This window comes from Sardina pilchardus, chromosome 5 (assembly GCF_963854185.1).
Source record: "Sardina pilchardus chromosome 5, fSarPil1.1, whole genome shotgun sequence".
NCBI lineage: Eukaryota > Metazoa > Chordata > Actinopteri > Clupeiformes > Clupeidae > Sardina > Sardina pilchardus.
The window spans coordinates 6,398,707-6,425,934 of NC_084998.1; the positions used below are offsets into that span (position 1 = coordinate 6,398,707).

At 47.0% G+C, this 27,228-nt stretch overlaps 1 protein-coding gene across 1 annotated transcript in view; it reads right to left on the bottom strand.

The window, feature by feature from the left end:
* Positions 1-27,002, bottom strand: part of tmem132e (transmembrane protein 132E) — a 71,524-nt gene extending 44,522 nt beyond the window's left edge. Inside the window, exons 1-5 of the mRNA XM_062536142.1 lie at positions 26,895-27,002; positions 25,429-26,160; positions 25,173-25,392; positions 5,288-5,428; positions 1-110 (exon numbers count right to left, since the gene is read on the bottom strand). The exon at positions 1-110 is cut by the window's left edge and continues 83 nt beyond it. Coding sequence (XP_062392126.1) covers positions 1-110; positions 5,288-5,428; positions 25,173-25,392; positions 25,429-26,160; positions 26,895-26,973 — 1,282 coding nt within the window. The 5' untranslated portion in view covers positions 26,974-27,002. The remainder of the gene's footprint in view (positions 111-5,287; positions 5,429-25,172; positions 25,393-25,428; positions 26,161-26,894) is intronic.
* Positions 27,003-27,228: the final 226 nt, after the last annotated feature.

Consider the following 27,228-nt stretch of genomic DNA (forward strand, 5'->3'; position numbering starts at 1 on the left):
TTTGGCCCTGATAGTCGATGTTCCAGTTTATCCTCCGGGTCACGGACTGGCTCGTGAAGTTCTCCATCTCGAAGTCCAGCTGCATGATTTCGATGTTGCCCATTATCTCCCTGGAGGACAAAATTGTTTCAGAGAGGATTGGGGGAGGGGGGCAGGGGGGGTGGGGGGGGGGGGATAGGGAAACAGGGCGTGACAATATGATCCATTACATGCCTGTTTAACAAAAAAATATGGCGAGGCTCATGACCAAATTCTACCATTACATTCATTTAGAAGCCTCTAATTAGGGTCAGGCGAGCGTTTGATCATTAAATGCCGTAATGTGCTGGCCATCAGTACAAACAGCTGTTCTGTCATGTATTAGGCATTATATATCGAAACAATCAGCAAATGAAACAATTAGGGAGCGGCCCGGTCCCCATCTGGTGTTTTGGAATGGATTATTTATGGTGGCGTCCCACTGTTTGCTTGAATTTCGCAGGCAATCAAACACGGACATGGCTGGTAAGTTTGCTTAAGTTGTACCTGCGTGTATCATGTGGGTAACGAAGTTAAAGGCAGCATAATCGAGACGGCTCCGAATAACAGCAGTGCTTTAACCTTTAATGAAAACATGGCACAAGCGTTCAATAATTGCCGTCTATGGAGTGTAGCGTTAAAAAGTAGAAGGAGGTGGAAATGTCAAGCTAGCTCAACTATGAAGTTTGACTACAAACAGAACTGTACTTCAATATGTGCATTCTGGAACGAAGCGACTGATGAAAAAACTAAAGCGGTCCCTGTTGTTTCTTTCAAAAATCAATAATGGATTTCATACAGACAAGACAGACACACACGCACGCACACACACACATACACAGGTGAGGCAAGACAGTACTCTTTCCAGACATCCTTCCAAGGACTTCTCCTAGCACAGCCTAATGTAATATGACAGGCTAAATGAGTGCTGTCTGTTTCTTTCATGCTCATTCAAGGAGTATCATTGCCTTTACTGTGACACGCACCGCACAGGTAGCTCTGCAAATGATAGATGACAACTGTGCAGAGAAACGCAGCGGCCCACCGTGTTATTCTTTTATGTGGAATTGGGACAAACAGGAAAAAAAACGTCCAAGTCCCTATAAAATATTGACAGGGTCTTTGATGTGCCAAATGGGCAAGATGTTGCTGGATGGGAGACATTGCACTGGAGACTTTCTCATGCGGGCACGTGATCGGCAGGATACTTTTTCCCTTTTTTTGTTGTTGTTCTGCGGTCTCCCGCTTTCATCTTTTTTTTTTTTGCTTGAAAAAATGAAAAGATGGGGTCCCGTGGAGGATTTCCACAGGTGTGATCCTTGTAAAAATGACGCAACGCCTTTTCAGCGTCTGTCCACTCCACGGAGGAGCCGGCAGATCACAGTCGGTGCCTCCTCGCGAGTGCTCGTCAGGGGAGCAGGGGTGCCTGCTGAGTGGTACACTTCAAAATGAATTGGAAATGAATCAGCTATCTATCACGCTCAGCTGAAGCGCGATTGTAATGTCCTTAATTAAAAGCTTTAATTATTTGGGGGATTATCTGTGATTCATTTCTTATGCTCGCCCGTTGGATGGCTGTGGTGCATCTGCACTACCAGCAGAGAAAATGATGTTGACCGTTTCAGTGCAATCTAAACCAGCATGTATAGTTAATGAAGATAAATGGTAGAATACAGAGACAGCAGAGTCTGCTTTGGGCACAAATCATGTCAGTCAATAGCCTTCCATTGCATCCCCACAAAGGTGCAACGAGAACAAACTGTGCGGGAAGAATTCTCTGAAGCTCCACTTTTAAAACAATTCCAAGACAATCGATATGGAGGAAGGACAAGGTAAAATGGCTAAAAAGCATCAATATAAATTTTGTTCAAATTGCTAATATAACAAATGCATTCTTGTTGGCTTTGGCAAAATAGTGACAGTAATCCATTTCCTTTCATCAGTGAGTCTTTTATAAATCATTGCAGGTCTCACAGGAGTTTTTTTTTTTTTTTTTTTTTATTGAATCCATTGCCATTCATACCAGTAGTTTGACAAGTTTTAAAAGCAAAATGTACTAACAGCAAATCCATAGCAACATCCATTTCCATCATAAATTAAAATGTCAAGTTGTGTCTCTATAGGATGTCACACAATGTTGCCATAATTAGCGAGCCACTGCCAAAAATCAATGGCCTCACACAATGCTGAGGAGGCCGTGGAGAGTTTTGTCAACAGTTAGTCATTAAGTACAGCATTAGAGCCAGTGTGCAAAAACACTGCCTGCAACTGCACATCAGAATCAGAGTCGGCTTTATATATCAGATGCAAGCTCCACCTAACCTCCCACATTTGTGATGAGGCTAAAACGTGAAATAGGCTGACGTTCGCTGACATAATTCATTGGCTTATCGTCCTACTACTACTTATTAAAAGTCAATGATTGAGTTGCAGAAAATGATGACATTTTTGAACAAGACGCATTGGTATGATCACAAAACCAAATGGTAACAATCTCAGCATACAGGAGATGTGTTAAACTCCTTGTGCTGTAGGTAGAGAATTTCAATGGCCAATCAACAACAAAGTCTAACATGCAGCACGTTGTACCCAGTATACGTAATGGCCCTCCTTCACGACACCACAGGTGCTGCCAGCGGCTTGAATGCCCGACAAAAGGAACCAATGCAACAGAAATATCATCAACAAAGCAACCTTTGTGTGCAAAAATCCCATCTCCAACAGAGCAGCCCTCGTAAGCATTTGACCAAGGTTATCAAGCAGGCACCTTCCTCCATCTGTGTGTTGTTGAATTATATCCACGACAGCTCTAGAAGGCTCAACAGTAGGCTGAACAAAGGAAAGGGACAACTTTTAAAGAGTGTTTGGGAATCGGATTACTGTATTCAACTATTTTCACTGACAGATATATCATAGAGTGCTACATTTTGAACAATAAATAATGATAACAAATATGAATTTGCAAAAAAAGGATTCTCAGACTCGATCCTGAGTCTCAAGTATTATTATCAAGGGTTATAAGCCCTAGTTTGTGTGGCACGTCTGTACCACATAGGATAATAGGAATAGCTTGTTGTATTAGAAACAAAAACAGGTCGTCTACTCATCCTTGGTGGAAGTCATCCATCAGATTAAGCAGTCATAATAAATTGTTTAGCCATCACAAAATTTCAGCAGCTGTTTCATGGTAAGCTTTTTTTCCAGACTGGAGAGGGCTCTTCATCTTCAGAAGTTAAGAGAAGTATGTGACAACTTTGATAGCCATGTTTGCGCTCACATCTGTCGGTGAAGCAGTTTGTTGCTTGTGCCTTGGGGAGGGGGCTCTAACTGGAGCCAGCTTCCCTTTGATCTGCATTCATTGTCTAGACAGTCGCATACACAGAGCTACAGCTATCAACACCCCTCAGAATTACGCAAGACGGGATAGGCAAAGAGCAGAGGCTCGCTACACCAGCGGTCTTTACATATTATGTAAGGATTAAGTGCTTGATTGAGCATCATCTTCATAGCAGAAATCCTTCAGCAGGCAAATTGGCTCAGTCAAATTATCCTTCATTCCATATTTATATATACCAAAAAGTATATCGCTGTTCAGCATTCCTTCATGGACGTTTTTGGGATTGTAGCAGAATGAGTCTGGCTCAAAACCGCTTTTGGACATTTGCCTTTATTGTATTTTTATTGCATTTAAATAATAAGCTCACTATTTTTGCCCCAAATCTGTAGTGTAACTACATGTGGCCCTTGATATGCTTTCAACAAATGGTGAAAAATATGACAAAGGATACCCATTTCAGTTGGGTCACTAGTTGGCATATTTCTGTTTTCGTTCCGCAAAAGGTCTATTTCTCTTGAGGATCACAAGGACTCGATCCTTCAGCTCAATTAATAAGGCCTGTGCACAGGTATGTTTCAAAAGGGTCTTCCAGTATATGATGGGTGCCCCACCCAAATGTACTTTTCTTTAGAAGGTAGTTTCCCAATTCTCCCATAGGTACTTACTTATTGAATGGTAAATAGATTGAGAGACAGAGAAAAAAAATCAATCTGTTTCTTTTATCATTCTAAACCAACTCCAGGTAAATCATTTTTCTTTCCTTGAGAGTTTTTGATTTGTGATGCTATATACGCATCATATTGCTTTGGCAATATTGTACCTCTACTCAGTCATGCCTATGAAGCCCTTTGAATTTAAATTTGAGAGGGAGAGAGAGAGAGAGAGGGAGATGAAGACAGAGAACTTATCATGTACGCTGATTAAACTAAATCAGTAGTATCTTAGTCCTTTTTTTGTGCTGTGATACTGTTCACATGTTAGATGCTTAGAAGCAAAACAGGGATTTTTTATCCACCGTTTCTTTATTTTCCCCTCATTGTCCATAAAAAATACTGGAAGTATTTTGTTTATTCATGCTTTATTTTTAAGGTCATTCCCCATTGTACCTCTCCTCTTGTATTTCAACTGTGTGCTGCTGTATTCACAAAATTGATGCATCAAACCAGCTTCTCTGTGGGGTGAACTGGGTCCAAGAGCACAGTGGGGAATGTCTTCAGAAACTTTGCAAAAAAAAAAAAAAAAAATCTATTGTTTTTGTTTTGTAAGACATAGCCATTGTAGACAGGCATGCCCCTGGAACGAATTCAACTGTACTGGTTTAAATAAAAGAAAATGCTGAATCTTTTAAGCTGGCAATTCAGCCTGAACCACTTGTATGGGTGGTAAACAGTCATGATCTAATTGTTTTAGTTATCACTGCAATGCTATCTAAATGTTTTCACAAGTGTCACTGTGGAGTTGTAGCCTGATTCAGCCCTGATTCGTCACCATTTTGAGTCTTCATCTGACAACTTCAAAGGCTGTTGTGTTGTGTATGAGATCAGGGTGCCACATCTTTGAGATGAGCTACTCAAAATGTTTTATTTGTTTTTAAATAATGTATTGTTTGCACTAAATTGAATCAGTTGAACTGCACATTACCTCAACCACAGTCATGCTATGTGAGATACTGTATGTTGATGTTGTAATGTAAGTGCACAGTATACTGGATCTGCATTTCACACAAAAATATAGCCCTAATATTAGTATATCAAGTGGATACACTTTGCTGCAAGCTAGTATACCCTTAATTTTCTCCCATGACACGTCCAGAGTGACCAGCTGTTCAATTATTTAAGGTTTTCACTCAAAGACCACTGGGCTGAGGTCTGAAGACCAGTGACATGCCCAGCGGCCAGATGGATCACGGGGATATAAACGAGTTGGACTTACCCTGGTTGGACATCTCTGTTTTTGCTGACGGTTACTGTGGCTATGGAGTGCTTGGCTCCTGATTGCCTCTCCCCCTCCACCTTCCACAGAGGGCTCTTGGAGTCCGTGCTCAGGAGGTTCACCCCCTTTTTTGCCTTCACCCTAAAATACATAACATCAACAGAAGATTAATTAAGCATCCTGACCACCTTGGAGGGCCAAAAGTGTTGTGTGCAGACGGAGCTCACTGGGTACTATCTCAAGTCATCAATAAATGACAAGGAAATTATACTCTCCATGAAAAGATGACTCAAAGGCTGCCTGAGAAAGATGAGATGTACACAGAAACGCAGTTTCCAAAACTAAGGTACCATGCATTTTTGAGATTACGGTCTATTTAGGATGGATGGATGGATGGATGGTTGGATAGATGTAGAGGAAGAATCATTTATTGGTTCTCCGTAAGCCATATAGCCAAGAAAGTACACCACTAGAACTTTACAATAAAAGACAGTGACAGGTACAGAGAAAAAACAAATCAGTCAACTTGACTCTTCGTTCCCCTGATAACGCCAGAGTGGGAGACAGACAAAGACGCGACAATAATTTATTCATGTCACAGATGCCCTCTGTCGAGTCAGGCTCTCTCAAGGATTGTGCCTAAGTGGCAGACAACAGAGCTGCAATACTTGTACATCCAGTCCTTCAGCTTGCAGTTATTACAGGGGAACACCGGGGGTCCAGATGTGTAATGGAATTTTCCATGCAAATGCAGGGGCACACACACACATACACACACACACACATACACACAAACACACACACACACACACACACACACACACACCGAGGCACAGACACAGACTTAGTCTGCATTTCAAGATTCAAGTTCAATTTACTGCTGCGCTTGATTATGCTACGATGTGTCACTTTCAAGGAACACAACGTCTCTCTTGATTGTAACCGTCTGTTCTGAACCATTCACGAACCCTTCTGACTGCATCAGTTTAATGGCGTCTCAGTCGACAGTCGTCTCCGAAAGGCATTTACTGCAGCAGGTGAACAGAATGCCATTTTTACCTTTTTTTTCTCCCTTTAAACATTCTGCACATTTTGCCTCTGGATCCACGCCAGCGATCTGAACCATATCATCTTTTTTTTGCACTTTGATGACTATCTTGTGTATCAGAGCAAGTAAACAGCTTTGAGATTCCATGGCACCAAAGTGCCACTGCCACACAGCTGCAGTGCCGGAAGGCGCTCGAACCTGCCAGGAAGGCTTTAATAGGATACAGGGAGGAACCAGAACAAGGAAGCCAAGGAAGATATCGGCAGATGAAACTGCAGCTGCTGAAGCTGACATCAGATGGCAAATTAGTTAACATCATCTGCACAGACGTCAGCGCTGAAAAATATCAGCAGTCTGATGTCGACTGGCCTGTGGAAATATTTCAGGTAATATTCACTCATTAGTGTTAAATGATAATCGCCTGCTGTTAGGGGCTTCTGTCACTGAAAGTGATAAAACTAATACCAATCCTGGGCTTTGTTCAAATATTAGAATAAGGTGGAGGACAGGGAGCAGTTAGGGGGATGCAGTCAAGGCTGTCGCTATACTTTTGTGCACCACAAGTCACCGTGTTGAAGGGTTGACTGAACCCCTAAATGGGGTGGCGAGAGATTCAGTGCGAAGGGAATCTTTCTGCTGCATTAACTTCCAACAGGGTTTAAAAAAGCCTGACTCGCCTGCCTTTGAACTGCCGGTCCGAATGCACTTACCTGATAAAACCACCGCCTCGCTTTGAGGACTGGACCATGACCAAACACAAGCCACTGCACACCCAAGTGAAGAAAAGGTTCCCATTTGGTCTCATAATACATGCAATGTGCATCCAAGGGGTAACTGTGAATGATGGCGGACTCTCGTTCTGAAGCTAGAAATGTTAAATACCGGATGGGGAGGCCAGAATCCTCTCCAGTGCTCTTCAAGGCATGAATTCCTTGAAGGGGGACTCTTGCCCTACCAGATGTCCCCGCGCCATGTTTTTGCATCTAATAAGCTGTGTTTGGCCTGAAGCAAACACAAAAGGTTTTGGCTTCTGGGTCTTATGCCGCACATCATTGTGCTTGTGCCTTGAATGCCATCGTTGTGCCTCTGTGAATATGCCCTTTAGTTGTTTTGGTCAAATTTGGATTTATTTCCGAATTGTTATAATTTAAAAAAAATACAAAAAAATACAAAAAAAAAAACAAATTAATAAATAAATCAACCTATTTAAATTTGTGGAGGCAATGCAAATGACTTGCCAGATGATTTAACACATTTGCATGTGAAAGGAATCACCCAGAATTAAATTATGCATCTGATCAGTGATGAGGCGTAGACGAACTGTCAAACATATGATGACAAACATTTGCAAATGAGGGTGTGAGTTTACTGAACAGGCCTCTTTCTCAACAAAAAAGCACCATCAATAATCCAACTTAAAATTCTTCTGTCTCAAAATGAGGTCTTTTTAGATGTTTTGTCTTTGATACATGTCTTGATATAGGCATTGATTTTCTGATGCCAGGGAGGTAGTTCAAGCTCCACCCTTGAATCGGATGGCACTGACTGTACGGAGTGGTTTAAACCTCAGCTGACAGCCTGTAGGTAGGATGGGACACATCTGTTGTATCAACCCCATCTCGCTCGTTCTAGCCTCTGAGACTATTCAGTGCTAGGCTGGGTGAACCCTGCCTGAACTTCCGGGGAATTGAAATTTCGCCCAGCAGCTCAGGCTGGAAACCAGCAGATCTTTTTCCTCTGTTCACGGCCAGAACCTTTGGCTCCAATCAGAACGGTCAGAATACTCTAGTCCTGGCATGCTATTGGCCGGTGACGTGGCGATAACAAAACTTAAGCGACGCAAAGTGCAGTAGAAACAAAGCGCAGCATCGCCAGACTAATGTTCAATCTTAAAAGATAGAGCTTAGTATGGTGAAAACCAGACTAATACAGTGCTGATGTACATCAACATTCAGCTAATCACCGATGAGCTGACAAAAAAAACAAAAACAACAATAGTTAACAGACGGGAAGCGGAGAACTGATATTGAGAACCGTCCTCACGTCTGTAATCTCAGTAGACCTCGCAGCACAAATATAGGCAAAAGAAACACAGACACACACACAGAGACACACACACATACACACACACGCAACAGAGTAAACAAGCAAGAAGCGAAATGTCAGCAGTTGCGTCTCTCAGAGGCATTAGCCGCACTCCCTTTTGCATTGCTGCAAAAACAGTCCCTCCCCTCCACAGCTAAATCTGGCCAACCAAGCCTTTTTCCACCCCATCTGCAGGCTGAGCTTCCATTAGTTTCTCCGGAGGGGCACTTTGCAGACAACTTCACTGTTCCAGCTCTGAAGTCACAACACATCCATTCAAAAAAAGAGCAATATATTATTTAGCCATCAATGTGCTTTTTTTTTTGCGCCGAGGCTCCATAGTGCTTGATGTCGTGTGTGTAAGTCGTGTGTTTTCCAAGACATCCAAATTGAGCATGTTACTCTAATGTTCAACGATCTTTAATGTGTAAAACACAAAAGGGTTCGCATGCAAGCCTGACCAAATCGCACACCATTATGCAACATTAGCGTATGGCTCATAGCGTTTTCCCTATGGCACCACACACTTAGCCTTCATCTTCAATTTGCCATTTATGTGGACAGCAGCGACCCAATGACGAATTTCCCACGCTAGAAAAAAATGTATAACAAAAACAACAACAACGACGACGACCACCACCATGGCAACAGCGCCGAATCAGGTGATGTATGTTGCTGCCTCTCCAGGATAAGGTCCATTTAAGCAGAGTGCGTTTGACACAGAGTCGGAACAGATTGAGTAGGGCTGCCACCGGCTGCTCGTTAGTCAGGAATATGAGAGAGTCATCGATACGCACCCATGTCCTACTAGTCTGTTGTACTCGCTAGGAACGAGTGTAGACTTTGGTATAATTGGCACTAGAGTCGCTCGGAGGACAGATGTTCACTTTACATGGGAAACGTGCACACACACACACACACACGCACACACACACACACACACACACACACACAAACACACACACTCACAAGCACGTGCAAAGACAACAGCGCTCATCCCACTACTGGGTACCAGACCACAGCTACAGCTGCTTAGAGGGATGCCACACAAGAGTCTCGCAGCACACACAGACACACACACACACACACTGTCAGAACAAATAAGCTGAAGAAGAAAAAAAAGAGAGAGAAAAAATGACAAAAGCAGGGGAGAACAGTAGGGAGCGACCCGACAGATAGGATTTACCCAAATCTGATAAATTAGCAGACGAGATAGCAGAGAGGCAATGTGGCACCCAGAGCAAAGCTCTCGCGTCTATCAACACAGATTATCGACTTTAAATCACAACAAAACTGGTTATGATGACAAAACAGCATGATTTTTTCCCTTAGTCAAAGGATGGAATTCAATTTGACAACAAGATATTTTGACCGTGATATGCAGTTGGCAGAGAGAGACTGCTTTGAAGAACTACAGAAACAAACAACAAGATCAAATAAAAAAAAAGGCATGCTGGGACTTGAAGCCCAATTTTCAGATGGCGCCATCGCGGCTATCCTGCTAGCAATTGAAATCCCACAAACTTTTGAATCGGTTTAATCCCATGCAGGCAAAGAGGCTAAATGTGGCCCTCCCTGACCCCGCTCCGAGGCAAACCAATACCCTGCTCTCCAAATGAGCCGCCACAGTGCAGGGCATTACGACTGCTGCCTACAGTGGCTTCCAGTCGCGGAGATGGCTCCCGACCTATAGCAAAAAAGGCAATTATGGGATGCAAACAAGCCCTGGCAAAGAGCGCAGGAGGAGGCAGGGAGAGCCTCCTGTCTATGAGGTTAAGTGCTGGTAAGGTGATGTGTCGTCGTCCCCACCCCCCCAATCCAGCTCCGGTTCCAGATTGTACTGATGCGGGACGCCCGGAACGTGGAACCGCGGCGAAAGGGAGCGCGAGCGATAGCAACGCGAGAGTCACAGCGAAAAGGGCCCCTCGCAATCCGCCCTCCCTGAACACAATTATTCTAAGTAGTTTTCCCATCAGCCGGAGCCAGGAGCGGAAGACCCTCGGGTGAGCCAAAACCTTTTTTTCTGCGCAGGCAATCGGGAAAAAAGCCGCTCTCCAATTTATTTGATAAGGCGAGGGAAGCTCAGGGCTGCCAGCATCGGCGGAGAACAAGGAAATCACCCTCTCTGAAACGGAGGCGCTGACATTTCATTGGCCACGTCAGTGTATGCCAGGCTCGGGAATAATATTTTTCATTCCAAGGCCCCCGCGAAAAGTCACTCCGTAGTGTGTGTGTGTGTGTGTGTGTGTGGTAGTGGAGGCCCCATCCAGGAGCTTCAGTGACTCCACGTAGATCTCATCAGGGGACGCCGAGATTGAGAGGGCCACGCCATTAATACAGATTACCAACTAACTACAGACGCGGCGTCGGGAGAAGATGAGACTGTGTCATGCTAACTCCACTGACAGGAGAGCCTGGGCTTAACCTGAATACCAATCAGGCGGATGGGATGGCGTGATTGGATAAAGGGGCCTGGGGGCCCCCGTCGTGAATTAGCATATTTAGGTATAATAATTTCACAGCCCCAAGAATCAGGCGAGGATGAAGTAAAGGATTTGGTGCTTGAGAGATTCCCATTATTGCAGAGGGGGCTTAGAGAGCGATTTTCCATCAGCATTCATGCACTTACTCTGGCGGCCCCTGAGACAGTCTCCGTGGAGCACTGGAAGACTGACGCTGTACATTAATTTGATGGAAAGATAAATGTCATGTCAAGCACTTCTGAAGATCAACCAAATATCAGAAATCTTTTTTCCCCCTCCCGAGCTGAATGAATGTCAAAGCTGATCATAACGACCGACAGAACAAGAGCATCGGCGGAGAGGAGAGGAGAGGAGGGGACAGAGGAGAGGAGAGGAGAGGAGGGGACAGAGGAGAGAAGGCGAAATATGGAAGGAAACGAAACAGGAGAAATGTAATCCACAGATGTGGAGGCGGCCGGTTGTGTGGATCACACTCCCCCTCCATTCATTCTGCTTAGTCGCGCTCGCATTGATCAAACCGCCGCACGACCCAAGTGCAGCCAGACAACACTGGCGACGCAGCGGCTCCTGATCTCAACCTGTATCTTAAAGACAATTAAGCAGCACGGCACGGCGAGTGACAAATGCACTTGCGAGCGAGCGAGGTTTACATCCATTATTAACAGACACCTGCACTTATTACAGTCGAGCCCCGCTAGGCGAGCACACCCACCCTGACTCCAGTGCCTCCTCGGCTCCGTCGCCTCGCTCGCTCGGATCTGGTGCCTTACTAGCCTCTTAAGCAAATCACTTCCAACAGCACAGCTGCTCCGTGGCACTTCCACCAGGCTGTGCCCGGTGGCTTGTTTGGCTAATCACATTTCATGCTGAACGCAGGAATTTTTGCATTTGTTTTTGGTTTTTTTTGTCATCGTTGTTGTTATTGTTATTGCCAATCTGCTAGTGCCTTTTCACCAGCAAATAGGTCAGCTTCAGAGGTACTTGATGGCAAACGCTGCACTTGTCCCATTGTTCCAAAATGCCCCCCCCCCATCCCCACCCCCCACCTCCATACACCCCACACTCTCACCCTCACAAGAAAACTAAGCCTCTGGCCACTTCTGAACAGAATGAATGCTCAGCCATGTAGTCCTACTTTAACCTAATTTCTGGTGCCCTGCTGTCACGTTCAGTGGCTAATATGGGAGATGGGGAAAGTGGGAGGACTCCCAAGTCTGTAATGATGTGGGCAGACCACAAGGAGGCCCACGAGCACCGAAGGCCATATCCAACCTGTCACTGATGATGGATGCTATGCTCACTCTCTATTAGCTCTGGTTATATTGGCTATGGCAAAGCTGCACCCGGGTCTCTCTGCACAAAACCTGCTGGCAGAGCAGGGTACAAACTCACGTGAAGTACACTTATCTTCTTGGACCAAAAAATTGGACCAGACCGTGCAGTGTTATCTTCAGCCACGGCTGTAGTGAATAGGTACAAAAAAGTAAATAAGAAATTTTAGCTCACAATTCAAGGGTGTCTTTTTTTTTTTTTTTTCAGTTCGAGAAGGGGGCACTGCTGAACCAAACAAGAAATAAAAGTAAAGAAAAACTAAAGCAGGAACCAGGCTATTTATGTCCAAAACCAAGCGACTGAGAAAGGAAAGCGGGAGAGAGAGAGAGAGAGAGAGAGAGAGAGAGAGGGGGGAAAAAAAGTAAATTAACCCGTGCCCGTAGAGGAGGCCTGGAACTATTACTCGCGGCGACCCCTGCTTCACCTTCACGTGGCCGGGTCCCGCTGTTTAATATACTCAGACCTGTCCTCACGGCAACCTCTGCCTAATCTACTTCCCAAGGCTCTCTTTAAGTCGCCGCGCTCCGGGTCCCCGCGCTCGTTCCCGTCCCTCTCTTGTCGCGCTCTCTTTTACAATCCTTCTGTCTTTCCCTTCACAATTCATTTGAACTTTTTCCACCCTGCTTTTCTTTGAATGGCTTTTCCAACCAGAATGTATCGCCTCGCTGTTAACTGGGTAGATAGGGCTTATGAGTATCGTTCGTAAACCCAGACAGAAACGTAGCGCCGTGGTGGCGGCGATCAAAGCCTTTGCAGCAAGAGGAGAAGGGAGTCATTAAAAAGCCATTTCACAAAAGCAATCCATACCTGTCTGCGGCGGTGTGTGTTGTTACACCTAATTCAGTGGTAACTACTGTTATGTACTTTATGGTCCATGTAGACCCCGAACTTCAACCAGAGATCCATTCTGTTATAACTCAAACACCTGACATCTCATTAGGCACACGTGCTGAAGATGGCCACGCTGAGGAGGAGAAGATTCCAGGTTAAATGGGCTAGATCCCCCATGCATTGCTGGTGATTGTAAGTGTAATTGGAACTCGGCGACGATAACGATCGCTGACCGTCCACTGTAAAATATCAACTCCCCGCCAAAGCTAATAAAACGAGCGAGTGGATTATGAAAGTCAGCGGATTCGCGTCGGGAGGCCTCGCCCTATTACCGAGGACAGCGGGAGCAAGGGACGGTGACCCTGTCTGTGTTTTTAATAAAGGCCATTCATCTACGCCGCGCCGCGCCGCGCCGCGCGGCCCCTTTTTAGCACCCGGCCCCGCGCCCGGCCCACTCAGCCGTGCTCTTCCGTCTGCTTTACGACTCTTTTCATTATGTTTGCGCGCCGAGCTAGGCCAAAAACAACAGTGACGACAACGTCGACGACAACAATAAAAAGGACGAGCGGGAGCGGGAGCGGGGGGGGGGGGGGGTGGGGGGTGGGGGGCGGGCACTGAGACGGAAGAGTGCCCCCCTGAGCCGGCGTCGGCGCTGTCGTGACAGGCGGAATTCTGTGTTCCATCAAGGGCTCAGACCAGATTACGCCGCATCAGGGCTGATGAGGCAACATTTACTTTTCACACGCTCCGGGAGACGTCTCTGCGCTCGACTCCCAAGTTTGCTCAAACGTAACAAAGCACTCTTCCCTTTGTGCAATGAGCGGATTTTTTCACTTTTCACCAAGGAGCTGGGGGTTGAGGGAATGGCGAGAGGGGGCACTTTTTCAAATGCCGGGAAGCCCACGTGAGGTTGTGGATGTCTTTGCAGCAGCAACTGCCTTGAAATGTCATCCCATGAGCCTCATCAAAGACAGGGCTGCATTAAAATCCCAGTGCCTTGGCTACTAGATAATAACAGTGACACATCTGTCTGTGGAAAGGGAAAGGGATCTGATCTGGAATGCCAAGGAATATGGACGAGCCGTCAGGCGAAACCATTTCTCTTTCAAGCGTGCGTATTCTTGGGGCAGAACCACCAAATGGGGATAACTCCAAATGAAGCGGAGTCAATTGGATGCTCAATCAATTCTACATTATAATAAACGAGTATAAAATCACTCATTTTCACCAGGGGAAATGGGCCTACCTCTGGTTACCATGGAGATAAATGATGCAATGCACACAGCAAATTATTTAATAATGCGTGCCAATTTGTAGGGAAATGAGTTCATTCAGTTATTTTACAATGTCTTTTGGCAAAGTATTAAGAGACTATCAATTCTCCGACTAACTGCAAAATGCTTAAGGGATGCCTATATACTGGCAAAGCTTGCTTGCATTTCTTTGTCTTTATCGACCCCCAATTTAGGTTTTTACAAACAACTCTAATGGATAGTCAAACTGTTTAAGTATCTACATTGAGTATCAGGAGACACTGAAATAATTTGTTGTTGTGTATTTTGTTTTTGTAGTTATAAGGGCCAGCAGAGGAACTGTTGCACACAGATGTAGACATGAACTGAATAAATAATTAATTTAGATTTTGCAATGCAAAAAATATTCAATGCTTCCTGCCATTCAAAAAAGACGGAAATCATGCAAAAGGGATTCATATTCTATTCATGAGTATCTATTTTGAAGAGAATGCCTTAATTCAGAGCTGGCCATATTAGTTTCCTTCCCCGGACACAAGATCAAGCATCTTTGGTCAAACTTTAGATTTGACATGACTGCAGTCTTATGAAATAGATTTAGAAAGCAGCGTGATGTATGTGTGTAGGCATTCCACATCTCAAACACCCATTAAGGCTGGAAGAAGGATGACGGCATGCCTTTCGAAGTTTGAAAGAAACGCAGAAGAGGGGTTACTCTGACAGATGATGGCACCACATCAATACACAGCCACATTGCTTGAGTCACCACTCAAGTTGCGTAACATCTAGTAGCAGGGCTTGTCACAAGCAGCAGGCGGCTACTGGTGCATGGGGAAGCCGCCGCCGCAGCAGACACACACAGAGACGGCATACACCACTTTTTATCTCTTATTTTTGTTGTTGTTGTTGAAGTTGTGGTGTGTGTGTGAGTGTGTGTGTGTGTGTGTGTGTGTGTGTGTACCTTCTGCTCTGCTGCAGTACTCTTCTCTCGTCTCAGACCTGTGTGAGTCTACGTGTGGCTCAGCCCCCCGCCCTTCCTCTCTCTTCCTCTCGTCCTCCCTCTCCCTTCCTCTCTCTCGACACCACATGATCTCGGGCCCTGAGGGACCCGTCCAGACGATAAGCAGAGAGCCTGAGGTGTGCCAAGTCTGCTGGAACAGGGGCTGTCTCTTCCCATCAGCCGGCTGCTCCACACCCAGTGTAGGTCCGGGGTGGCAGAGGAGGAGGTGGGGGGTGGAGGAGGAGGAGGTGGAGGAGGAAGAGGAGGAGTAGGAAGAGGAAGGGGCGGAGGGGGAGAGGATGGCGGGGGCTTCCGTGGTCAGGTGGGAAAACTGGGAGACGACTCTCCCAGGGACTGATCGGAGCGGACAGCCTTGGCTTCCAAATGGCCTGTGCAAAACACTGGCACTCTGGCTTGTTGTTTGTGCCCACTGAGAGGTTGTGGCATTGTGCTGCTCTCACCCTCTCCAGAGTTGCTGGTAGTGGCATACGGACATTACCTAATGACGGGGTAAAAAAATAAAAATGCCCCCGGTTGTCAACAGTGCACTTCAGACTGCACCTGAGCACATGTCCCCTGAAGACAGGTGCAGGTGGTAAAGGGAGGGAAGAGGATTTTCAGGAACCATGTAAAAATTTAAAAACGAGTCTTTGCCTTTGTGGAGAATGTAGGTTAATATGGTGTATAAAAGCTGACGCATTCTCGCACAAAAGCACAGCATGACTACCTTACCCGAAGACAATACTTCCACAGGACAAATGACACATTTTCACTCTTGGTTAGAAAGCAGCTGAGAACACGAGCGAGCGAGAAAGCGAGAGAGAGAGATGCACGGCAGTTTCCGCCTGACGTCCTCCGCTTGTCTACTGCGCTTTAATAACGCCCATAAAAAAGAGAAAAGGGGGTCACGGATCACTCAGGGTTACAGGGAGGCGGACGGACCAAGCAGCCATTAAACAGCAGCACAGGGGCAATGGAAATTGCCAGAACAAATCTGGCCCAGTTAGCTGGGAGGCATCAATAATAAGGACGGGTTCAAATTTACACCCCCCACCCCTTTTAAATCACCATCATGATACACTGCCTCCTGAGGCTCCAGGGACATCAATGTTTCACACACATGGCAGTCGGAGCTGTTCCGAAGGCTTCACGTTTTTTTTTATATTATTATTAGTACTATTCCTTCCTCTCTCTGGTAAAGAAGGGGAAATATTCGGAACAAAAGCAAAGCAAACAAAACAAAACAATGGGGGGTGGAAGAGAAGAGAGAGGAGAAAAAAGAGAGAAGAGAAGAGAGGAGAAGAGAAGAGAAGGGAGGAGAAGAGGAGAGAGGACAGAAGAGAGAAGAGAGAACAGAGAAGAGAGAAGAGAAAAGAATAGAGAGGAGAGAAGATAAGAGAGGAGAAGAGAGAAAGAGGAGAAGAGAGAGAGAGCGAGAGAGAGAGAAAGCAAGCACTGAGGCCTTGTCAGCCGAGGCACTTGTCAAACCAGTGCAGCTGCATCTCCTAACACACTTCCCTCATGAGCGCGGCTGAGGCGAGCCTGGGGAGGATGAAAACTTTTCTTGCATAAGCGCAGCTGGTAGTCTGACAAGAGATGGCATCCGTGTAGATTTATGAAAGCGCCGTCACCCTCGCCGAAAAAGTTTGGGTCTTCATAGGACTCGGGGTCTGTCATGACTCCATGTGAAAACAACCCCAAGCACACACAAATAAAAAAGACTATTACTGTGCCACAATACTGTACAGTGGTACTATACCCTCACACAAATGTGGGCCCAATTCCCACATGCCACGGAAGCTGCCACACTATTCCAGCGAATCTATTTTAAGCTTTCTAGTCGTGTTTGGCGCAGAAGCTCAAGAGTGCGGACATGCCTTAGTAATGCGATTACATTTAGTGAATTGTAAATGCTTCAAGTAATTGTGCTGCAATTCTGTCTACGGAATCTGGCAGCTGTCAATTAAGAGGCCTTTGAGGAGGCAATCGACATATGATGCCTGTGGCCACCCGAGGCTCTGGAATGGGAATGGAAATGGAACCAGATCCAGATCATTTCAACAGGCATTGGGAAGTGGAAAATAAGTGCCTACTGCAAGCTGTTGCATGGCCTTTGGACAAAAGTCTGAGGGAAGAGGATGAGCTGGTGGCCATTTGTCTGTAGCTCCTGCTACCTTCCGCCAGAACTGCTAACGCTAACAATAGCTTCGAGGAGGCTCACAGCTAACCGCTGCCAACAGCACCCGAACCGAGCTCGAACTCGAGTTTAATCTTTTTGCATAGCATTTCAATGCATGGAAATGAGCCATTATGATTATTGAACAATTCTGAAAAGAGAGGAAGAGCAAGAATGATTCTGCTTAATGCCATAGCGGCTGGAAACAAAGTACCCACAAGAGCTGCTATTATCCCCTTACGTGACCTATCGTGCTGGTCCTGATTTGATTTCTGCTAAGTGGAGACTAACTGTGACGATGATTTGACAGTGTCCAACTGGGTTTTAATGACCAGAAATGGACTGTACGTGCCCATACGGTACACCATGTAAGTGGATAATTCAAACAATATTACCATGTTGAGACTTAAGAGTGCTCAATGCAAGCAAACTTGAGAGAGAGAGAGAGAGAGAAAGAGAGAGAAAGAGAGAGCGCTTTGTTCTGTGTGACGGCGGCACATAAAAAAGCTGAGCTAGATGAGCAAGTGATAAAAAGCGAAGGGGGCGGTTGGGTCCAGGGGCTGGTGGTGGTGGTGGCGTGTCTGTCGGTTTCCGAGAGCCAGGGAGATTAAATTTACAAGTTGGGCTTCTTCGGAGGAATCATACCTCAGCAGGAACAATCCCGAAATACATTGATCACTCTTGCGAAGCGGCGAGGGAAATGATATCACCATAATATGCCTTAGCAGGCCTCTCCCGTTGTAAAAACTAATTAGGTTGAGCAGACAGAAGCACAACTGACAAGTCACTGGCTGAATGCCCCTTGGCTCCTCTCGGGTAGGGAAAAAAAAAAAACCCAGAAAAAAAACCGAGAAAAAAAGTTTTCTTTTAACAAAAAATATATATATTAAAGAAAATAAGAGGGGGGAGATTTTGCAGTGTTGAGTGAGCTGTGATGGTGAAGCGTGAGCCGCAGTCTCGTTGCCGCGGGGAGGCCGGTAGCACGCAGGGCTTCAGTGCCAACACATCCAAAGAGATATGACCATTACGCACAGAGGGGGGGTGGGGTGGCGCGGGGGCTGGCCTCCTCTCCGAGCGCTACGGCTACGGCTACGGCTACGCACGCGCTCTGGAGGCCTGCCTGCCTGCACGCGCTGACCGTCTGGGAGCCTGGGCAGCACCCTCGCACACACACTCACAAGCCTCTGACTAATGTGCTGCCTCACACACACACACACACACACACACACACACACACACACACACACACAGAGGCGCGTGCGTGTGTTTGCATCTGCGAATTAAATTCCGCTGGGTGCACATCTGCTGTCGACATGAGTGTGTGTGTGTGTGTGTGTGTGTGTGTGTGTGTGTGTGTGTGTGTGTGTGTGTGGGCATGAGTATATTTCTGTGTGTTATGTGTTTGTTGACTGTGAGCAGATGAGTGAAGGTGTCTGAGCGTGTGTTGAATGTGTGTGTGTGTGTGTGCGTGCGTATAAGTGTTTGCGCGCCAGTGTGTGCTTGCTTGCTTGCTTGCGTGCGTGCGTGCACTGGACGGCGCGTGTGCAGGGATAAACTGCAGTGCCCCAAAGCTGGGCATACAGACTCTCGTCCTCCACTGCCGCAGCTGGGGATGAGGCGGCCTTATCGGCAGGCCCCAGGCAGCCACCCCTGGGGAGACTGTGTGTGCACCAGAGAAGCTGGAAGTTACGTGTGTGTAGGGGGTGGGGGTGTATTTATGTGAGTTCATGTGTGTCTTTATGTGCGTGTGTGGGGGGAGGGGGGGGGGGTGTAGTTGAGTGGAGTTGGCCCGGTAGTTGGCCTACCGGTTCGTGTTGCGGTTTTCCGTTGTTGTTAAGGTAATTACTGTAAAGAGTGCCAATTACTCTTTCCGCTGGCTCTGTGCGCGCTTAGGGGTTCAGACAACTTGGGCTACACACCGCACCTCACCCCACTGAACCCAGACACAGATGTGGACAACAAAACCACCACAGCAGCAGCAGCAGCAGCAGCAGCAGCAGCAGCCTCAGCCTCAGCCTCAGCCTCAGCCTCAGCCTCAGCCTCAGCCTTGAGGTCAACGCTTCACAATTAGTATTATTCTTTTAATTCCGGCGGCCGCTTGGGCTGCTGCTCAGCCGGCTGTCTGTCCTTCACCCGGGACAAGTCCTCGGAATACTGATGAAGCGCACGCTCTCCGCAGCCACGGGAGGCCTTGATGAATTCAACAAGGGGAAACATTCAGACGCCTTTAAATGCAGGCGGCAGAGGAGCAGCGTTTTTCGATGAACCACCAGACAAGATGCTGGGGGTCAATGGCAAGGTCATGTGGGATGGTGGAGCGGCGGAAAAGGGCCCTCTCTGCTCCATTCTCTCCCGTTATAATGGCGTGAAAAGCGCAATTCATGCATTTATTATCATTATGTAAACTCCCTTCAGCCATCTGGAGCAGATAGAAAAAGACACAAACACACACCGACACACAGAGAGATATACACATACACACACAAAAACAGAGACGGGCACACACCAACATATATAGACACACACACACATTTACATACACACACAGACACACACATTTACCCACACAAACAGACACACACCAACATGCACACACACACACACACACACACACACACACACACACACACACAAACAGAATAACACACACGCCTACTCATATTGTGAATATTGCCTCACTTTCTCCCCATGCAATTCAATTTGCTCCTCATACGTGCCGAGTACGAGTATTTATGGAATTCATTTCTCTGCGTGCCACAGGAGCGTGTGGCACATGCCCAGCCAGCGGGCACAGCTCCCACCCTGGCACCCGCCTTCATGCCATACGCGCCGCCACCACCACCACCACCACCACCACCGCCACCACCACCACCACCCACCACCGCCGCCCCGGCTCTTCCTCCTGACCACGCCACTCCATGCCGATGTTTATGTCAACAAAGCAGGTGTCAGCCAAGCGAGCCTCGCTATGAACTGCCGCGCTCTCTCTGGCGGCTGCCAGGCGTCCGCGTAAACAATTATACAGAAATGTAATCAGCGGAGACAAGACGAGACAAGAGGGCCTTGCTAATGCAGATCACCCCGAGCCATTCAACAGTGAGCAATTGACCAAGACTTCAACTACAATGAGCCTTAAGACCAGATATCCATTACACTGACTAAAATTAGCTTCATGAAACATGCAATGAGATCATTCCCATCACTGCCCATAGAACAAGATGTCCATCTTGTATTAAGAGAGAGAGGTCTTTATACGATACTTAAAATAAAGGTCTTTGTTTAAAAATAAATGTTACCTTTTTAAATAGAGACTTTCGTGCATAACATTTCATAACAGTCTTTCTGTATGTGTCTATGCGCGTGGTGTGTGTGTGTGAGGCTGTGAGTGAGAGAAAAAGAATGAGTCAGAGAAAGAGAGAGAGAGAGAAAGAGAGCGAGAGCAGGAGAGAGAGAGAGAGAGAGAGAGAGAGAGAGAGAGAGATGTTATGTACAGGTACATTACTACAATCAAAGGTATCAGAGACGGCACTCCAGCCCTGTGGCTGTGCCTTTGATCCGGTATCCGGTAACAGAGTTACTTCATGACGCTCTTCCCTGCTAGATAAATGGAGGTGCATCCAAATAGTGATCCTAATGATCTCAGATTGGGCTGCAGTCTTAGGCACCTCCGAGAGGACCTGTGGAGAGCCTGTGAAGACGTAATACAATAGGAAAGAGATGGACACGGACTAAATTACCCCGCAAGACTAATTTGGAGTAATGATATTCCCCTCAGAGGAACAGGATGTCTCGCCCTGTCTCTTATGAACAAATGGACCAGTTAAGGTAACCATATTGTTCTGCCAATATTACAGTACCAAATACAATTATATGGCTTTCTCAAGTGACGGCACTTTATCTCTGCAGCAGAGGTCCTTGAGAAGAACTTATCTCGAGTCTATGTCTCATTATCTGATTCATTTCCTCTATACGTTTAAGTGCATATGTGCATAAGGCAGCATAATTACATTTGAGGACACTGCACTACGGTGCATTTTCTACTTAATGTGACATTAAGGGGGCATAATTGAGAGGCACTGTTTCAGACCACTGTGGCATTAAAAAGAGGCGGAATAATAAAAAAGCTTACATCTGTTTGTTTTGTTTTAGAGAGATGTACTCAACTAACATCTTTCCCATGACCACACCTTGTTGCTGTGTTGCCGTGGCAAACAGAGAGGTCCTGATAATGAGTCCTAAAAACAGCCTGAGGTTTGTGTTCACGGTTAAAGATCACGGGGCGAGTTAGTCCGTTGAAAGGCTCTTCATTTTTAACACCTAACATCTATGCTGAAAGTGAAATATTAGCCACAGAGTGGCCCACAGGCCTGGAGACGGGGAGTGCACTTAGACCAAGCAAGTCTAGACCTGGGGCAGGAGGCAGGACCTGGACGGGAGACTTCCTGGAAAACCCGCCGCAGGTCTCTCCACCACACGATTCAATGGGAGGAGACGCGGTGTAGAGCTCACTCTGGATAAGACCTGTATGGACCTCAATGCCCCTGAGATTTCCAACCAGGCAACGTAATGAGCCAACAGAATTAATGGTCCATCGTCCGATGCATCACGTGGCCGCGCAACAGATACTTCAAACATGGGCGCGCAACAGATACTTCAAACAAAGCATTCTGATGAGCAAATGTGCTAGGCCTTTATCATAACAGTCAAAATGAGAATCAGACTGGTCTTAAGAGAACGTGTATGTACACATGTCGTTATCCACTCGGTTCTGTACTCTTTATTTACACAGTGCACAAACGGTATATGACGCCTGAAATGAAGGAATAAACTTTTAGTTTAACTGCAGTAATAAGGATTCGTAATAGCCAAACAGAACCTGTGGGGAAACAGAGGGTTTCATGCCCCATATCCTCCCAGTACACGGCCTCCATGTTTAAGACCTCCAGAGCTGGCACAGATTCAGCCCCCCCCCCCCCCCCCCCCCACGGTTGCCGAGAGCTAAATGACTCGTCTGGCAAGTTTCTCCTTCATGAATAGCACAGTGGAAGCGGGAGTGAGAGGAAGACTTCGCAGGTGGCGTGCTCAATGATGCCTAACCGGTAAACAATAGAGAAGAGGCGCCGATGGACGAGCGTCTGATCAGAGACGGCGAGACACCGAAGGAAAAAGGGCCCCTCCGTCTGAAGACGGGAGCGAGGCGCCGCGCGGGGGAGTCGGGAAACGAGGCCTGTGTGGACGCCGGGCAACAGCCGTGATGTGTGCCGACACCCAGAGGGAGATGGAGATGGAGAGAGAGAGACGGAGAGAAAAAGACGGAGAGAAAGAGAGATAGGGATAGAGAGAAAGACGGAGAAAGACAGAGAGGGGGCTGAGTGTGACAGCATGGTCGCCTTGAGTCACAGCGCCATGGTCCACCAAGACGGAGAGGGAGAGGGGGGTGGGGGGGGGGGGGGGTTCTGGGCCGGGGCGAGCACAAGTGCCCAGAACACATGGAGTGTCCTCGGGGCAGTTTAGGTGCCCAGAAATAGACCCCGTCGGGCGAAAACCTGCGCGCGTTCCTCGACATGGCAATCACCTCCGGGGTACGGAATATGTGTCACCACTCACGACTCACAACTGCAACGTCAGCCCCTAACGAGGCCTCCGCATCCTATCTGAGGAATTACTTCTCTGCCCTCGGGAAACAAACACAGAGAGAGTCTCGGAGAGCCGCGCACTCTGCATCTCCCTCTCTAAATTTACGAACGACGCCAGAAAAAGACATCTCAACATCTCCCACGTCAAATGCACAAATGATGACAAGGGATCAAGGGATGCGGGTAATTCGGCACCGTTTCATCAAGTTTCCGAGGATTCGTGCATCGTGTTCTAAACAACTGCGAAAATTTCTATCAGAACAAATGTATGCAGCGTTCTGATGGGATGTAATTTACGGCTGTTATGAAAGCTGAAGTATAGGACGACAATGACAAGCAGGAAAAAGAAATGATTAATACTGCATTACCGCATTTCCATGGTAACAGAAATCTCAGCTACGAGATGTCTTGATGCACACACAAACACACACACACACACACACACACACACATGCGCACACACACACACACACACACACACACACACACACACACACACACACACACACACACACAGACACAGCGTGTGCACACACAGCGCAAATACAGACAAGCTCACTCACACATACTCTTCCCCTCGTATGTTTCATGTTTCATATGTGGAGAAGAGTTTTCAGGGTATTTCCTCACAGAGTCAAATGTGATCCCTGCAATAACAGGCAAAAAACAGGCAAGCCCCTTCAAAGGGACAGAAATAAAAAAGAGCAAGGCAGAGAAAAAAGGAATTGTGGGATTGAAGGGTGGAGGAAGACTTCTGGCGACGCTTAATTCATATTTAAAGACTTTCTTTATTACATCTTTAATAGACTTTTTTGTGGGTAACCCTCAACCGTTGGCTTCTGGCACTATGAATTCCTATTCAGTTGAGACGACCGAGTCCGAGACGTTCTTTTTTTTCATCCTTCCATCCTGACGGGAGTTTTTATTACAACAGTGCCTTTTCCCCCTCGGAGGAGTGAAGTCACAATATTGGGCCCTGCACCCAGATTGACTGAAATATGAAGGCTTACAGGGAATGAAACTAATGCATTTCTCCTCTGTTGTGCAGAACCAGGGCATGCCTTAAACTCAGTGACATCTGACCCCGGTGAAATGGTGCCGCAGGAGTTCTGCTTCATCACCCAATTCACAGAGTCTCTCGGCAGCATTGCAAAGCATTCGCACACTGATTTCGCCTCCATGTCTGTAAATGGCAGGAAAACTAGCTCCCAATGTAGGTGTTGACGATGCTAGGTAATGAGAAACTTTCGGTGTGTTGGTGAGATGTAGCATAACAAATATTATCCAGCCCTCACACAAACATACACTACACGCGGACACTAATATGTATGCAGACACATTTTCGTCAGATAATACTAATGAACTATCCCTGCCTGCATAAATCACAGTGGTGGCTTCTCCCCCTTCTGCTTAATGAGTTATCGAAGCTTAATTAATTCACGGTGAATTCCTAAATTGAAGTCTGAGAATTTCCATTACGTTTTGGGTGACTGTGTTTACGAAGCGGTGTGCCGACATGCCTGAAAGCCCAGCTAATATCTACCCCCCCCCCACCCTTCACCACCACCACCACCACCACCCCCCCTCTCCTACTCTCATCTGGGGAAAAAGCTCATTTTCTTCTGGCTTTCAAGGATTTAAATAATCATTTTCTTTCTCGGGAACTCTAACCCTCCCATTATGTTGACGACGAGGAATAAATTTGAAATACACAGGGTAAGTGAGTGAAGCCATGCTTCATATCCCCAAAGCTCTAATTCAACAAGAACTGGGTCAGCTTGTGAGGAATTTAATTTGAACAGATGTCAATTAATACCAATTATGGCTTTACTCTGAGCTGCCGAGAACCCGTCTACAGTTCTGAAGGTGGGTAATACGGCAGAAACTCAAAAAGATGTCGGAAGATGTGCGTCTGCATACAGCGTACAGCGTACAGCGTTAGCCAACCAAGAGGATTATCAAGTGCCACTCAGCGAAGCCAACAAAAGGATGGTATCATGTGAAAGCACGACTGGTATGCTGGTAGAAAAGAGACACTCACTTGAGAGAGAACTGCTCGACGGTGGAGTTGGGCACTAAGAAGAGGCTGATGGTCAAGGTCTCGCCCGGCTTGAGCGGCTTCTCCGGCAGACGCAGAAAGATGTTCTTGTCCAGCTGCTTGTCCACGACCAGCACCTCCTGGCTGGGCTGGTACAGGCTGATGCTTCCGATGCGGAGGAGAGGCTGTTGTGAAGAGCCCTCACCTCTGCCGCCTCCACCGCCTCCACCTCCTCCTCCTCCTCCTCCTCCTCCTCCGCGGCGGGGGAAGCTCTCGCTGCACTCCCCGCTGCCGTCCGGGTCATGCAAGGTGTAGTAGAGCTCCACCTGGAAGCTCTCGCTGCCGCTGCTCAGCTCCAGGCTGTCGGCACTGGAGCCTTTCCGCCGGCCCAGGGGAGCCACGTTGGCGTTGAACCAGGGGATGGGCAGCTCGAGCTGGGCCAAGCACTGGGCCAGGTTCCCCTGCAGCCGGCAGGAGGTCTTGATCTCCCGGATGTCCCTGAAGGCGTGGAGCCGCACGCAGGGCATGCTGTCCTGCGCCTTGAAGTCGTCCCAGTCCCGCCCGGCGATGTAGAACAGCACCTGCACCACCGGGTTGCTGGCGAACACCCGTGACTGGACGATGAACGCCCGCACTTTCCAGTTGACCGTCAGCCGGCCGGGGACGTCCAGGGGGCTTGAGGGCTGCAGGAGGTCTTTGGACACTACCTGGTCGCGCACAAACGGACCCAGGCTGATGTTGACCGCCGGCAGCTCCTTGGTTTGGAACACCACAAAGCTCTCGGACCTCTGCAGCGGGTGGCCACCCTGCCGTCCTGTGGTTGCGGACGCCGACGAGGAGGAGGAGCGGGTCTCCTGGAGGAAGAAGGCCAGCTGGGCATTGGACAGCTTGAAGCTGGCAGGGAGGTACACCTCGGGGGGGCTGAGAGTGGCACCGGCAGAGGGCACACTGAGAAGGACATCGGAGCTGGTCGGGGACACTTTACCTGCAACTGTGCGGGCGGAGGGAGGGAGAGAGGGATGGAGAGAGGGAGGGAGAGAGGGAGGGAGAGATGAGGGGAGGAAGGAAGGGAGAAACATTATTAATTACTTGTGAAATTAATTATGCATAACTTCGCATAAATCACAGGTAAAAATGTCCAAACAAAATATTCACCAAAGGCTTGCATTACAAAGAGTACACTATACCTCCCCCTGTATATATGAATACATATGTCTAGTACAACTATAAAGTCGACATACCTCATAGAGAGCTCTGATAAAGGTCCTTATTGTTTAGCCGTTCATAATCAATTGAAACGTCAAGCGCATGGCCGCTGTGTGTCCAACAACCTATTGCACACACAGCCGACATTGATCTCTGTCTAACAAGTTCCCAAGATAAACTACCTGACACTGCATTCTTAGTCGATAAGTCTGCGTGTTCAACACCATGATCACTATTTCCCACCCTATGAGAGAGATCATTCTGAATCAACAAAAGACCTGTGCTTAAAGCATTAAAGCATAATATTGATGGGGAACCTCATGAGACACCACACAAAATCTAAATCGAAACCGCTTGCTGACAAAAGAGTTAACAAACAATATATAAATGAATGTAATTTGAAGAGAGCAAAATATACAATCAAACACAGGGAAAAGCGCTGCGCTCACTTTGACAGGTCATTAAGAATTGTGCAAGGCAGTGGTGTGTCACTGTCGTAATTACCATAATATAACATACTTATCAAGATTGTGAAATGTAAGGTGAAAAAGCGCCACAGTCTGTATTTCCACTCCACTTCAGAAATAGGAAGTCCCATAGTCCCAAAATGTTTCGCATGGAGTCCCAAATGAATTAAAATTCCAGCATATGCAAAGGTGAATCCATTTGAGTCAGAAAAATCGAGCCCAAAAAGTAAAATTCCTACAAACGAACCTCAGTTCACTTTGAAGGATTAAAAAGTTTACTTCGGTTCAACCACAGAGCTAAGACATACAGACTGACAGAAATGTATCCCCGATTTTCCGAGTATATGCAAAACTTTCAGCAAAGAAAAAATCCAGCACTGAAGCTT